The following is a 15,604-nucleotide window of genomic DNA, read 5'->3' as shown; positions in this document are numbered from 1 at the left end:
TCTGTTGCTGGCGATGAGCTGCGCTCCTTTGCCGGGGGAGATGCGCTCTTATTTTTTGAATTTCCAGCTTTTCTGCCCTGCTTTTTCCCCATCTTTGTGGTTTTATCTGCCTCTGGTCTTTGATGATGGTGATGTACTGATGGGGTTTTGGTGTAGGTGTCCTTCCTGTTTGTTAGTTTTCCTTCTAACAGTCAGGACCCTCAGCTGTGGATCTGTTGGAGATTGCTTGAGGTCCACTCCAGACCCTGTTTGCCTGGGTATCAGCAGCAGAGGCTGCAGAAGATAGAATATTTCTGAACAGCGAGTGTACCTGTCTGATTCTTGCTTTGGAAGCTTCCTCTCAGGGGTGTACTCCACCCTGTGAGGTGTGGGGTGTCAGACTGCCCCTAGTGGGGGATGTCTCCCAGTTAGGCTACTCAGGGGTCAGGGACCCACTTGAGCAGGGAGTCTGTCCCTTCTCAGATCTCAACTTCCGTGTTGGGAGATCCACTGCTCTCTTCAAAGCTGTCAGACAGAGTCGTTTGCGTCTGTGCAGAGGTGTCTGTGTGTCTTAGTTTACTGTGCCCTGTCCCCAGAGGTGGAGTCTACAGAGACAGGCAGGTTTCCTTGAGCTGCTGTGAGCTCCACCCAGTTCGAGCTTCCCAGCAGCTTTGTTTACCTACTTAAGCCTCAGCAATGGCGGGCGCCCCTCCCGCAGCCTCGCTGCTGCCTTGCCGGTAGATCACAGACTGCTGTGCTAGCAATGAGGGAGGCTCCGTGGGTGTGGGACCCTCCCGGCCAGGTGTGGGATATGATCTCCTGGTGTGCCTGTTTGCTTAAAGCGCAGTATTGGGGTGGGAGTTACCCGATTTTCCAGGTGTTGTGTGTCTCAGTTCCCCTGGCTAGGAAAAGGGATTCCCTTCCCCCTTGCGCTTCCCAGGTGAGGCAATGCCTCGCCCTGCTTCAGCTCTCGCTGATCGGGCTGCAGCAGCTGACCAGCACCGATCGTCCGGCACTCCCCAGTGAGATGAACCCAGTACCTCAGTTGAAAATGCAGAAATCACTGGTCTTCTGTGTCGCTCACGCTGGGAGTTGGAGACTGGAGCTGTTCCTATTCGGCCATCTTGCTCCGCCCCTGATCATCTTCTATTAAAAATAGTGAGGTGCTTAAAGTAATGAGACTCTATACATCCCATGGGCCACTAAGCTACTTTCATTTTGAACGGAAAAATAATGACGGTGCTTATAAACATTTCTATCTTTTCTGACATAGTCTGCATGAGAATGGGGTGCTCACCACTGGAGTAGTTGGTGACTAAGGTGACTTCCAGCTGGATGACTCCAGAGGAAAACAAGGCTGTTACAATAGCCTGAAGGGCAGGTCTTCTGCTTCACTTGGCCTTATTTTCATATTGCCTTGCAGAGGGCCTAGTAGGCTCAACGACTGGAAAAATGAATGCAGAATTGTGAGCCAGTTGTCTATGCATCAGATGACCACACGATGGCAGTAAAGTCAGGTGAATTCATTCTCTGCAGCTTTCTCAGTCCTGCCTCTGATCCTTAGCTCAAAGGATGTGAATCACACTTTAACCTTGCTTCTGTTTCTTCCGGTTAATGTCTGGGCAACGTGGTGAAGCCCCGTCTCAACAAAAAAATATATTTTTAAAAAAATATTTTTCACCATGTTGCCCAGGCTATCTCGAATTCCTGGACTCATGTAAGCTGCCCACCTCAGCCTCCTAAAGTGCTGGGATTACAGGCTTGAGCCACTTGGCTTGACATTAACTGATAGTATTACTATTGTTATTAGTATAGGTTGGACAATATAGAAGGTTTTTTAAATAAAGTGAAATGGGTTTCAAAGGCAGGAACCAGGAGGAAAACTAGGGACAACTGTAATCCTAGGAGCAATTCCCTGGCGAGGCTAGAGTTACAGGGGTGAAAATATATGTTATATCTGGGTTCTATGTCATATGACTTTTTCAGATCTTTGTCACCAAGCCACACCCTGGTGAACTGTGAGAAATTATGAGAAGGAGACAAATGTATCTTTCAAGTGAAAGCCGCTAGCACTGCATCAAGCACAAGTATAGGTTTCCAATAAATGTTGATTCCTCTTGCTTTAGACTGATGTGGACTAATGATATGGTCATATCCAGTGGTTCCCCATGGAGCTGTGTATCAGAATCATCTGGGCTTTCTCCCCAGACATACTAATTTTGTAGAGCTGGAGTGAGGCCTAGGAATCTGTAGTTTACTACTCTCTCAGATGCTTTTGGGAACTTGTTGGACCAGTTGGGAGCATGTTTAGCTGAGATGAAGAGGATCTAGAAGTATTAATTATTCTAGGCCTGGCGCTAAGTGTTTTGCATGTGTCATCTTTTTGACCTTTGTAGCTGCTCTGTGAGATAGGTGGTATCACTTCCACTTTACTCTTGGAGAAGCTGAAACACAGAAAGGATAAGTGGCTTGCCTCAGAGGTTCATTTTGTGCAAGGACATGATTTCCAGCCCAGTTCCCTGTAACTCTCATCCCAGACTCTTCTTCCTGTATCACACTGACTTCCTGAGCACACACAGACCTGGGCTCAGTCTCTATATTCTCTAAGTGGGGACCTTGGTCAGACACTTTATCTGACTGTTCGATTCTTTCCTCTATAATAATTCCTGCCTCTGGCTGGGACTTGAAGAATGAATAAAACAAATGAAAAATAAATAAATGAGATAATGGATTACAAAATACCTTAAAAATGATACAGGGCAAACTCATATTGGGTGGTATTTGTGGCATTTGTCATTACCCAGGAACCTTGGACCTGGAAAAGTCTCTATGGTGTTTATTCTTTGGCTGATAAAGCATGGATGGAAATAGTTAATGTTCAAAGCTGACATTGCTGGTATGGGGCTAATTTGATGGCTAGAATGAGGGAACATGCACTTCTGAGTCCTGAGGTAAGTCAGCTCACTGGGTCTGGCTTTCTAGCATTCTTGAATATTTGAGGATTAGGTCAAAACTTAGTAACAGTCACTCAGTAAGCATATTCTGGACATTCACTGTATTCAAGATGCTGAATAAGGCATTGTAAAAACTACAAAGAATTTAAGGATATAGTCTTCAACAAGCCTGTAGTTTATTTGAGGAGACATGATCCATACACACACACACACAGATGGAATCTAACAAAAGCAGCCATAATGATGTCAATCACAAATGTGTAGTGTCGTCAGGAGTAAATTACTGTTGTTATGCTAAGGCACACAATAAGAACTCTAGAATCTATCTTCCTTCTCTTTATGTAAGTTCTCATCTAGATTACTGAAAATAGCCCCGACTCTCTCTCTCCCTGTTCCACACAGGTACTGCACATTAACCCCTTTATCTATCTCCCATTTGGTGGACAAACTGACATTTCTAAAATGCAAATCTGATGTCATTGTCCTTCTTTAGTAGTGGTTCCCCATTGCCTTCAGGATGAAGTCCGGATTCTTTAGCAAGGCCTACAGGGACTCTGACTATCACTTCCATCACGACCCTATCTTCTTCTCTTGCCCAGCCACCTCGAAAATACCATGTTCCTCCACCCCTTTGCAACTTTGCATGTGCTACTCCGTTTGCTAGGAATGCCCTTCTTTTCTTCCTTACCTAGCTAACTTCTTATTTTTCCCTGAAAACTCCCCAGCTCCTTTCAATTGGATTTGATATCTCTCACCTATATCCTTGTAGCAGTCCATATCGGAGCACTTGTCACACTAATAGTCTATTTCCTTGTCCCATTTCTGCTTCTGACTCCCTTTCACTCATCTAGTTTGTTGATCTTACCTATGAGAAAACAGTATGTTTACAGAGCTTACTATAGTGACTGGCATATAGAAGCATTTAACCAATATTAGCTATTACTATTCCAGTAACTGCCTTATTTAGCTGAGAAAGTTTAAGTGGAAGCAAGCAGAGGGCTACTGAGCAGATGTTAGGGGAGAGGAACCAATTTCCTAGAGGCTAAGTGTCCTCAAGAGCTAGCGCTGAATCAAATACATCCAATATTTGGTCAGATGGGTTTTAACCCATCTCCTTGAGGAGAGCGCCCAAAGCTCTTCTGAGAAGCTGCTCCAGGTGTAGCTGACAGGCTATATAAAACGCAACACGGGGTGACACAGAAGTGTTTTTCAGAGGCAGCTAAAGGTAAATCTGGAGAGAAACCTAGAAGCACAATTTAACTTGGCCTGAGACATGGTAGATGAGCAGAGTAGCTAAAACTCAGGACAGCTATATGAAAAGCGATATAAATAAGCAATACAGGTTGGCAAAACATGAGGAAATGTCGGAAGCTAATGCTCAATAGTTGCGAGGAAGATTTTAATTGAAAGACTCAACTTGTTTGGCAGAAGTGTGTGAGAGAGAAAAGAAAAATCAGCCAAATCAGGGCATTTCTGTCATCATGAGGGCTTGGCTCTTCTTTGAGTACTCGCATGGACTTTCTAGCAAGTGCTCTGGTCTTCCCTTACCCTTTGGAACATTGGGTTGAACCGCGATGAAGTTGAAAACCCAGAATGTCCTACCCCTCCAGCAGACCTGACTGGACCAAAAAGTCAGTGGCTACTCACAATAGCATATTTACCTGAACAACTGAAGTTTTCAGTGGGTTTTTTTTTTTTATTATTATTCTCTGGCAAAGGAGCCTGGCAGGCTTCTGGAATCTTCAGTAGGTTCTGGGCCTCCAATCTGGGCTGCTGTTGACACTCACGCCCAGCTTGGAGAGTGAGAAGAGAGATGTTCTCATAGCTTTGGCTGTCTTTTTGCTGGGGGCCGTGGTGGGGGTGGTAGGATGTTTGGCAATTGCTCTTGAATTCGTTGGCTTTGCTTTATCTTTGTGGATTATTCATCTGTGTTTGCTGAACCTAGCAGAGAAAGTTCTCTGCTCATTTAGCTTGGCTGCATTAAAAATGTTTTTATGTTGCTACCTATAAAGACCCTAAAGTCAACAGTATGTTTCTGAACAGATGCGACCACCAGCTCTTGCTAATATAAAATTCAAGTCCTCATGGCAAAAATATGTTGAGTCAGTGAATAGCAACCACCACTTCCTCCCTTACTCTACCATGTGTACCAAACGGTAGTTTGGGAGATGGATTGTTACCTGGTTTCATGACTTTAGATGGTGCCACAGTGTTGAGAAGAACAGCTGGCTTTCCTGAACTGAGTTTGCTTTGGAAAATATAATACCCTCAATAGGAAGAGGTCTGTAAAAGCTTAACCTTCCCCAGCCATCAGTCTCCATGTGCCATGATCCTATCTCTAGTGTTCTAATCTTCCACCCGCCCCCTTGATTCTCCTGTAGTCTCTTTCTCTTCTTTGATTTCTCTCTATTCCCTCGCCTCACTCCCTACTCTATCAAATTCCAAAGGATTCCTAGGCGTTTCTCTGTAGCTGAGGGTTTTGTCCTCAGGGCCAGTATAGGCTACCTGGCTTGATATGTGGAAGCCTATGAAGGCCATCGAGACCCCCGGGTCACTCCCAAGCAGACTTCTCTGCATATCTGTCCTGTCCCTCTACACTGGGTGGTGAAGTTGAGGATGATATATGCAGGTTCCCATTTTAGGTTCTTCTCTATCCTTGGTGTCATTCCTTCCCTTCTTTTGCCTATCTAAGGCCAGAGCAGTGTCTCTTAAACTTCCTGATTATTGGAGTATTTTAGATGAAAAAACAAATGCTAATATTGTTCTCTTTGCCCCTTACCTGAAACACTCTCCAGTCTTCTGATTGCAATAATTCCTAGAAATTGGATCTCATCTTTCTAGTGGAATACAACCCTCTATCTACACCTTTGAACTATTCATGTTGTCCAAATTGATTTTTCCCTTCTTGCTTGACCCTGAAACTCCAAACTGCTTCACAATTCTTACCCCATCTTCATGAGCCTCTCCCCTGCCACACCAATATCGAACACTTCTTACCATAATCCGGGGTCCTAGCATGCTTGTTTTTTTCTTCTACAGTAGCAGCTCTCAGAACTTGACTGTTGGCAACACTTGTGTGAAATTAAATTGTCATAGATCTGAAGGTGCCATTACATTTCATGCAGCCTTATTCAGTTTTGGAGGTGTTAGTTGTCATTATGGGCTTGCTATATCCCTGCTTCCCTGACTCTTCCTCCAACCTTTCAGGAGCCTGGAATTTCATCAGATGATTCTCTGAAAGAGAAGACTCAACTCACTCAAAAGACAGACTTACCTCACTCTTTTTATGCCCTTTCTTTTCGACATTGTTTCCTTCTTCCTCCAAAGAGAACTCATTTTTTTGATTCACTCTCGAGCATTCTTGGTTTCTAAGCTGGCATTCTGCACATGCCCCCTGAATGAGGGAGCCACTCTATCAGATTCTGACTCACTCTGGTCCATAATTTTGATGCTCACACCAATGCTAGGTCCCACCACAAGCACTGGTTTAGGGCTAACTCCCCATAGCTCATCATGACCCATTGACAACTAGCCAGACACCACAACCCTGAAGGGCATATGACTGCGGCTCTAGGGAGGGTGGTCAGTTTAAGTGGCTGCCAGTGACAATTTATCTCTAAACAGTGAGCTGTAAAACATAACATAGTGCTGCATCAAAGGAAACAGAGTCAAATTCCAAACCAATTTGATTTGCAACTTGGAATAAAAGCAACGTGTCTTGATTTAAATGTCAGGCCCACTGCTGAGTGATGATTTAATAACTCATATGAGGGATTCTGTCACAGCAAATTCAACACTAGAGTTGAGTGACTCACAGATAGAGTGTTAGAAATGATACAGAAGAGCACAAAAAGGAATAGGCTTTTCTCAGGGCTCAACCAGAATCTTTGCATAAAGCTAATTTGCAGTTAGAACCTCTTTTCTCCCCCTATCCTGCCACCGATCTTTCTCTTCACAGACACCCATGCATGGATATGGAGAAAATTTCTAGGTGTGATGTCATCTCCCTGCAGTATCTTCTAAGGACACAGACTTTTAACAATTCTAGCATGGAAGTAGAGTCAGTGCATTTAATCTGAAGGCAAGGAAGCGGTTAGTCTGGTGTTTCTCAAGGGACTTTAAGAACGCATCTGATCCTAATGTGATGTCTTTAGGCAGGTACTTAATTATTTTTCCCCATTTTAAGGGTTAAAGAGCTGAGACCTGGTGGAGTCAAAACATTTATTCATATGTTTATCCTGTCTCCTTACTCCCAGGGAATCAGTGCTTCCTCCTCAATACCTTGTGAGATCTCTCCCCTTGAGTTTCCCTTGCCTTCCAGGGGGTAACATACCAGAATGCTCAAGACTGACCATGCCTCGGTCCCAGTCTGCTTCCCAGGTCAAGAAGGAACCATGCATGGCCGTTCTTAAGGGAGGAATTTCCATTCTGTTGGGCTAATTTTTTAGTCATCGAGATTTATTTTGAATATAATTTAAAGTATAAATATCTGGTGTTTGTCTACATGAGGATTGCTCAACCTAGACAATATCGATACTTTTTGGCCAGATCACTTTCTGTTGAGGAGAACTTTTTTATGTATTGTTGGATGTGTAGCAGTGTCCCTGGCCTCTGGTTAACTCTCTCTGCCTATGTCCTCCATTTACCTCCAATCTATTTGACATAGACCTTTCAGGTTAATATTTCCAAACAATACCTCTAACTTAGTGGTTCTCAATAGAAAGCAACCTCCCCTCACACCAGGGGACATTTGGCAATGTCTGGTGACATTTTTGGTTTTCACAACTTGATGGGGAGGAAGAATAAGCTGCTATAGATATATAGTGGGTAGAAGCCAGGGTGTTACAGTGTACAGGAAAACCGCCCCCTGCCCCCGCCCTCACACCAAATAAATGTCCAACCCCAAATGTCAATAGCGCCAAGGTTGAGAAACCTTGCTCTAGCATATCGTTCCCTGCTCAGAAACTTTCCATTGTTTCACACTGCTTGTCAGAAAGATGACAGATTTCATGACCTCTCCTGATGTAGATTCAGTTTATTATTTTGTCAACTATAGCTCCTTTTTGGAAACAACTCTGAATGTTATGCTTTTTCTGAAACATGTCATGTGCTTTCTCACTCACATAACTTGGCTCACGCCAACCACTCCCTCTGCCTAGAATGCCCACTTCCCACTACTAAAGCGAAGTTGAAATGTAGCATCTACAAAGGCTTACCTGAGCTCAAATTTTCCCAGCTGCAAATAATTCCTCCTTCCCTGGATATTCCTATAGTATTTTACACATATATCTCTTAAAGCACTTATCATAGTCATACTACAATAGAAAATATGAACTGGAAGGGCTTTTAGAATTCTCTTCAGTAAATCCTTCCACTAAAAACAAAGGAAACGGAGGTCCAGAAAGGTGAAGTAATTGGCTGAAGACATTGTATATTCTCGTAAGACTTGGACTGTAGTAATTTGTGTTCTTGGTTTCATTCTCCTAGCATGGTTGAAATGGATGATCATGAACTTTGAGTTAGGTCTGGCAGTCAAATTGCAATTCTGACACTTATAAGTGGGCCAAGTCATCTACCTTTCTGAAACGCAGTTCCCTGAGCAGTAAATGGAAATAATCATGGCTATTATGAGAATTAAATGAGATTGTGTATTAAAAATGCCTAGCATATAGTTGGTACTCAATACATGTTTGTCAGATGAAAATAAGGATCAATAGTACTTTAAATAATGGGATTTAGGAATAGATGATGGTCCACAGGACTTCACTAAAAGGCGACAAGAGGTAAAATATGGCAACTCATTGCCACCTGCTCCCTACTTTCGCACCCTTCCATAGAAGGTTTTCTCAGTGAGCCATCAGACCAGCATGCAAGTTTTCTGTGGAGTAACTGAGTGCTTACAGTGGCTCTCCAAATGGTAAGGTAGTTCTTAAAAGGTCTGCTTTTCTTTTTCTTTCACAATGCCAATGATATAATCTCTTCCTTTCCTCCAGTAGATAACAGGTAGAGTTGTGGGGAGGGATGTGGATGTAAGAGATATTTCCCCTCTTTCTCCTTAGTTTCCTTTATGACAGCAGCCTGGGGCTTAGATGCCTTCAGAGGTCTAACAGGAATCTCTGTGAGAGGGAATTCACAAGGCACTTGGGATGGCAATAGGAGCACTTTAGTGTTGGCTCCTAGCCCAGTGATACCTGGTCTGGCTTCAGTGAGGTTTATTGGGGCCTTTCTAGCCAGTTCTTCACTCTGGAGCTGACCACTCTGTCAGCTTTCTTCCTGCCTAGGGCTTTGGGGTAATGGCATGCTATGCATTTATTCTCTTCATTCAGAGAAATGAGTCTTTCCCTGATCCCAGGGTGCATGTACCTAATAGAAATATCCTTGCTCCTCGAATGAGGGGATGACCTGACAGGCAGCTGAAGAAACAAAATGAGACTTTTGATGTCTTACCTAGACTAGATTTGGAATAAGCTGGGGAGGATGAAGTTGCTTGACAATGGGCCTACCTGAGAGCTGGCTCCTGTCTCCTCTGCCAGGTGAGTACAGGAGATTTTTGTTGGAGGGGGTTAGAAGAGAAGCTCAGGTGAGTCTATTACAACTTGACTTAGGAACCCCCCTCCTTAGGGCTTACAGGTCAAGGGTCCCGTAAGAGGAAAATGCTTTTGGGTATGATGAAAAAACCTGCAGAGGGCACAGCACTGAATTGGGAGTAAAGAGACTTGGTCTGGATTTCTGCCTCTACCTCTCTGTTTCTGAGAGAGTTCCCAGGGCTATCACCAGAGCCTCATATTATGGTTTGTGAAGTAGCTGCAATAAAGTCTGCAGTCTTCCTCCCAGTGATGGCAAGAAGTTGAAGGTTTTCCAGTCTCTGGAGTTTTCACTCTGTGAATTCCAAAACATCCTTCAAACCTTCCTACTTTGTGTATGTGAACCAGGGAGTCTGTGTGTACATGAGTGTGTGTGTGTCTGTGTGTCTAGGGGGAGGAACAACAAGGCGGGGATACAGCTCTATAGGCTGCTTGTCTCTATACGTTATTCTTCAGTTTACTGTCTTCAGAGTCCACCATTGTTGTTCTTGTTTAAACTACTTTGGAGATAGTTGAGCTCCTTTCTCAAAGGAGGCTTCTCTTTCAAATTTGCTCTTTCTGAGGTTTGCACTATTTTCATAGCTGCTGTAATTGGGCTTTCACCATGATTTTGGGTGGGACCACAGGAGTTCAGGAACTTATATGACTGCCCAGGTCTATTGGTAAAGTACTATTTCCTCTGAAGGACTGTAACACTTGACACTGGTCATAAGAGGGGATAAGGGATCCATTCACCCATTCAAGTAGAGAGGAAGGATACATGGTATTGTGAGAGCCTCTGACGAGGGAAGTTGACTTAGGAAGGTCAGAGAAAACTTTACTGAAGAATTAATGATTATGTTTAGTTCTGAGGAATTATTAAACATTGACTAAGTAAAGAAAGTAGTGGAAAGTATATGCATACACGTGCACATGCAGTAAATATTTTAGGCAAAGGAAACAGAATGTACATAAGCCTTAAGGTACAAGGGATCAGGGCACATTCCAGAAAGAAATAAAATACTATATTCACTGGTTTTTCAACTTTAATTCAAAATTTAAGCCGTAGTTTTAGGTGTTAAGGGTTGAAAATGCCAATGTACTCAGCTTTGAAGTACTGTTAGGCTAAATCACACATACTGAAATGGTACCCACTGTGGATAGAGCACATGAAAGTATAATCACAAAAAGAAACAAATGCATCTGTACTATTGAGCCAACAATCTGGAAGAGAGGAAAGGACAGATAAAACTGTGAAATGTAAATCTTTCTCCCAATATTTTGTCCAGCAGGTACATCTGTTTATGGAGTATACAGATACATTCCTGGAGGGCTACTTGGTTGAGGTGATATGAGCCCAATGGAGTGAATTAAGGGAGGGCTTCAAGCAGGTACCAAGTTCTGGATTGTGCTCTGAGGAAGCTATAGACTGGTGAATAAGAGGAGAGAAGATGTTTCTGGCAGGATAAACAGCATGAGACATGACTTGGTGGTAGACTACTTTATTTCTGAGATGGGAAATGTGAGGATAAATTAGGCTGGCCTGAATGGGAAAGGAAAGCAGCCAAGCTTGGGGCCATCTTAGACTCTTTCTAGGACACACCAACTAATCAATTAAAAGCAGTAAAATTAAGGTTCACCAGGTACCATATGAAAATAAATAATTGGTTATTTGAATTTAGCCTTTTAAAAAATAAATTGTCATACAGATCAATCTTGACATCTTCCACTGACTGTAGTCAGGATTAACTTTCTTCAAGATTTAGAGGTTGGTGAAAGTTGCTGCCTATCTTTCTTTTCAGGGCCTTTCTGCAATTTTGTATCACTGGGACCCTACCATAATTTATGGAGTCCTGTTTGCTTAACTTTATTTTAGCAGTTAGTTACTTTGATACCTTTTAAAGTAATAGCTCTTATTTCTCTAGGCATTGACATTTTCTGAAGGATGGCTGAAAAGTCACAAATCTTTCAGACAAAGGAACCTGTCTCTGATGGAATAGCAGGTGGTGGGGTGGATGTCTTTGAGCAGGTGACCTTTCCCGTTACCTTATAAAGAGAAAACTACCTACTTCAAAGCTTGGCTTTGATTCCAATGCATATTTCTTTCCTGGGTGTTGGAAGGCTAGGTTAGGCTAGAGACATGATGTAAGAGGGAGTGGATTTTATTTTACCTGTCTAATCCCCTGATGATGCAGGCAGCCCATGTACAGTATTCTATCACTGTGGTTAAAAGTGTGGAGTTTTGAAGTCATGATGAGTCAGCATTTATATCTTTAGCACTTGCCAGCTGTGTGGTTTTCAGTTGCCTCATCTTCTGTAGCTGTGTGTGCCTCAGTTGCTTTGTCCTTTGTAAAACAGGGATAATAAGAGTACCTATCTCATATAATTACTGTAATGATCAGTGAGGTATATGTTTAAAGAGCTTAGCATAATGCTTGACATCTTATCAAGTTGTTCTTGTCATCATTGTCATTAGCATTGCCACCCATACCACCCCCAGGCTCCTACTCTAACAAAAAAATAAAATCTTACAACCTCTTGCTAAAAAGCAAAGATCAGCAGTCAGCACAGAAGGAAAGAAGAAAATAGGAAGCCCAGGGGCATTCACTGTTTCCTATTCTCACCCTAACCATAGCATCTCAAAGAGAATGTATAAAAACGATACTTTCTGGAATCATTTCTATAGTTCACTACCAAAGAGAAAATATGAAAAGACAACCCAATCCTCATTCTCTGTCCCTGTTCTCACAGGTACGTGTCGGCTTGGCTGGGCCTATTACTGTGCTGGAGGTGGAGCAGCTGCAGCCATGTTGATCTGCACCTGGCTCTCTTGCTTTGCTGGAAGAAACCCCAAGCCTGTCATATTGGTGGAGAGCATCATGAGGAATACCAATTCTTATGCTATGGAGCTTGACCATTGCCTCAAACCTTGAGCTTTGAAAGAAGATTGGAGAGGGTGGGAAATGGGAGGAGAGAGCCCTGAAAAGAGCTACTAAGGATTAGGCCATTTGTCATCTAACTGTCATTAGTGTAGCTTAGTGTTTGCATGTTTTTTAAACTAACTGTCATTCATTTTCACTTATCTTTTAGCCAGTAGGTCACTGGCTGTTTATAAAATTCATCTAGAGGAAACAATCTCAGACATTTACCCAACTGGCAAGTACCTGCTAACCCGAAGACCCAAAGTACTCCTTTATGCAAAATAGGATCCAAAGCTAAGGCTGGGTAAGAATAGCTGTGCAGGGAGGGAGCATGAGATGGGCAGGGCTGGTTCCTACCACTCCATTCACACAGTTCATTCCCAAGTATTTATTGCTACCCCCAAACATCTCTGGAGTACTACTGCTCAATTTTTGTGTCATTATCAGGAGTACACCTTGACTCTTCCTTTTTCTTCCCTGCTTTTCTTTTTCCCCACTTTTCTTTTTCCCCCTGGTTGTGGGGAAGCTTCGGGAGAGGGGGGAGGGTGACTCACAGTGGGGAAAACGTTAGTCAAGGATACTTGCATTTAGCCTGGAGCCCCTTCCTCATTATGCTTTAGAATATTCATAGGCATTCATTTTGTGTTCTGACTGGGTGATGAGCAAAAAAAATATATAGTAGCAAATATTCCCTAATCCTTTAGAGATACAGAAATAGTGTTCATCAAATGTACTGAGAATAGACTAGCATTTGTGGGGCACTCAATCAATTTAAATTCATGGTGACAGTGACAGTGACAAGGATGTTTCTGTTAGATACTTATTGAAATTTCTATCAGAGATCATTTTTATTGACTAGGAAATCCACGGTGGCCTTTTACCCCCTATAGTCACTCCTAATGTGACATAAGTTCATCTGCCTGTTTCAAAGACTGTTCGTCAAATGATCTCTCCTCCATCTGGGGCGAGTTAGCCACAAAAGAACACAGCACTGATGTCACCTAGGGCTGATGTATTTTTAGGCCTGGACTCCATCCCATCTGTGCTCAAGGTTGATGGATGGTATAGAAGAACTTGTTGTCTCCTGGGGGCAGAGTTTGTCTCACTCCTCCCCCCCCACCCCAGTTAATTCAGGCCAGCTCTATTGTTCCATAACTACAGCTTTAGGGAATGAGGAGGGCCCGTGATTCAAAAGGCCAGCTCATCTGTTTCTATTCTTAATAATTCCAGCATGTTTTTGGTACAGCCCTACCTAGAGGGATAGAAATAGAAAAAAACTGGCTTCATAAGTTACATTCCATCTCATGAGAGGTCAGAATTCTTCCATTGGCTTTACATAGGTAAGTGAATTTAAATGCTTCCCCCATCTATAGTTGATTCATTACTGAGTCACTCATTCAGAAAACATTTCTTGAGTATCTTACTGTGTGACACATTCTGTGCTAAGTTCTGGGGATAAAAGGACAAAGACAATTTCTCACCTTAAAAGGGATAGTGGTGAGGTATTGAGAGACATGTCGACAAGTACTTGTCAGTGTATTAAGTGCTAGAAAAGTGAAGAAGAATAGCTAAATGATCACAGAGAAGTCATTAAACCAACCTGGCATGAAGGGGTTCATGGGAAAGCATCCTAGCAAAGAAGATACCTAAGATGGGTCCGAAAGATGAATAGCAGGAGCTTTGTCAGCAAAGGCAAAGAGTGCACAAGACAAGCAATGATGGCAGCCAAGTCATGGAGACAGCATTAGAATGACAGATGGGTGTAAAAAGAGGTGGCAAAAGCTGAAATTGAAAAGGGAAGCAGTAGCCAGATTCCGTGGGACCTTTTACTCCATAATAAGGCATTTGAATTTTATCCTGAAGAAGGGTCATTGAAAGGGAAGTGACATGAACAAACTTGTAGCTTTCAAAGATAAGTTTGGCTAAAGTGAGGAGAATGAAAGAAAAGAAGAGGAGAACTAGAGATATTTCAATAATCTAAGTTTAAAACGATCAAGGCCTGGAGGAAGGTAGTGACTGTGAGGCCGGAGAAGACAGATGAATTTGAAAGAAGATATTTAGGAAGTACGTTGTCTAATGGATATGTGTAGGTATTGGCAAGTGAAAATTTTGGGATGACCACTCTGGTATGTGAGCGACTCCTATCATCAAGATGGCAAATGCAAGATGAATAACAGGTGGTAGGGAACTGGTGATTGAATTCATTTCACGTATTATCTCCCTCATGGAACTGCATTAAGTGTTTAAGGTAAGGCCAACTTGAACATACCTCACTGGGAAGGAAGCAATGTGTTTGCAGCACCTCCTTTCTTTAAGAAAGATGACTAAGAACAGCTAAAACAAAAATGCAACTACCTTAAACCTCAATTTTATTGTGTCGACACAATAATGTAACTTTAATTTAGGAAGGCCCACGGTATAGAGAATATGTCAAATATTTGAGAAAAGGCAGATAGCTCACTTCAGAAAAGATAGTTGGATCAGTCGATCTCTCTTCTCGGGCTAGGCAACCTTCTGGATTTCTGTAGGATAGACTTTGTCAAAGTGACTGTATAAGTCAGAATCCTGCCAAGAAAAAGACGGTATACTCAAGGAGTTTAGCGGAGATGAGCTCAGTGAAAGGACAATTTATGATGGTGTGTGCAGGGTTAAGGGAACTTACCACTGATGGTGAGGCATAGAAAGAGTATGAACAGTGAGGGGCTATTATTATTACTACTCCTAACACTGAAAAGACAAAGGGGAAAAACAGTGTTATTGGCATCCAGTAAGTACTGCACATGTACAAGAGGGGCTGCCTCACAGGAGCTGTTGCTTCAGGTAGCACAATGTAGTCTCTGCCCAAATGCAGTAAGGAGGGAGAGAGGGGAATGAACACCCATATCTCACTCTCTTTCCACTCTTTGATCTCCTGCCAGTGCCCATCATTAGCCAGATCCAGCCATACAGCAGCTGGAAAAGAAGCCTGTTGCTATAGTCAGTTGAGGTCAGACTCCTTTGGCACAGAGCATGGCAGGGAAGGGTGGAGAATGAAGCTTGGGGGTATGAGGGGCCAGTGGAAAATAACATTTCAGTGAGTGCTCTTAGCCACCAGGCAATGCCATTGCCTTACGCACTGCTTCCCAGGAAGTATATGCTTTGCTTTCCTCCATGGCCCAGACACCTAAACACACTGTGAAGTAATTGG

At 42.9% G+C, this 15,604-nt stretch overlaps 1 protein-coding gene across 2 annotated transcripts in view; it reads left to right on the top strand.

Annotated features, from left to right (window-relative positions):
• LHFPL1 (LHFPL tetraspan subfamily member 1) overlaps positions 1 to 14,763 on the top strand; it is a 58,112-nt gene extending 43,349 nt beyond the window's left edge. The window contains exon 3 of one of the 2 annotated variants that reach the window (XM_028841794.2): positions 12,248 to 14,763. In XM_028841794.2, coding sequence (XP_028697627.1) covers positions 12,248 to 12,429 — 182 coding nt within the window. In that variant the 3' untranslated portion in view covers positions 12,430 to 14,763. The remainder of the gene's footprint in view (positions 1 to 12,247) is intronic. The other variant, NM_001265846.1, reaches the window with a different exon arrangement.
• The last annotated feature ends 841 nt before the right edge of the window (positions 14,764 to 15,604 follow it).

This window comes from Macaca mulatta, chromosome X, assembly GCF_049350105.2.
Source record: "Macaca mulatta isolate MMU2019108-1 chromosome X, T2T-MMU8v2.0, whole genome shotgun sequence".
NCBI classification, from domain to species: domain Eukaryota; kingdom Metazoa; phylum Chordata; class Mammalia; order Primates; family Cercopithecidae; genus Macaca; species Macaca mulatta.
The sequence above is the reverse complement of the archived record's forward strand: the minus strand, read 5'-3'. Positions and strand labels throughout refer to the sequence as shown.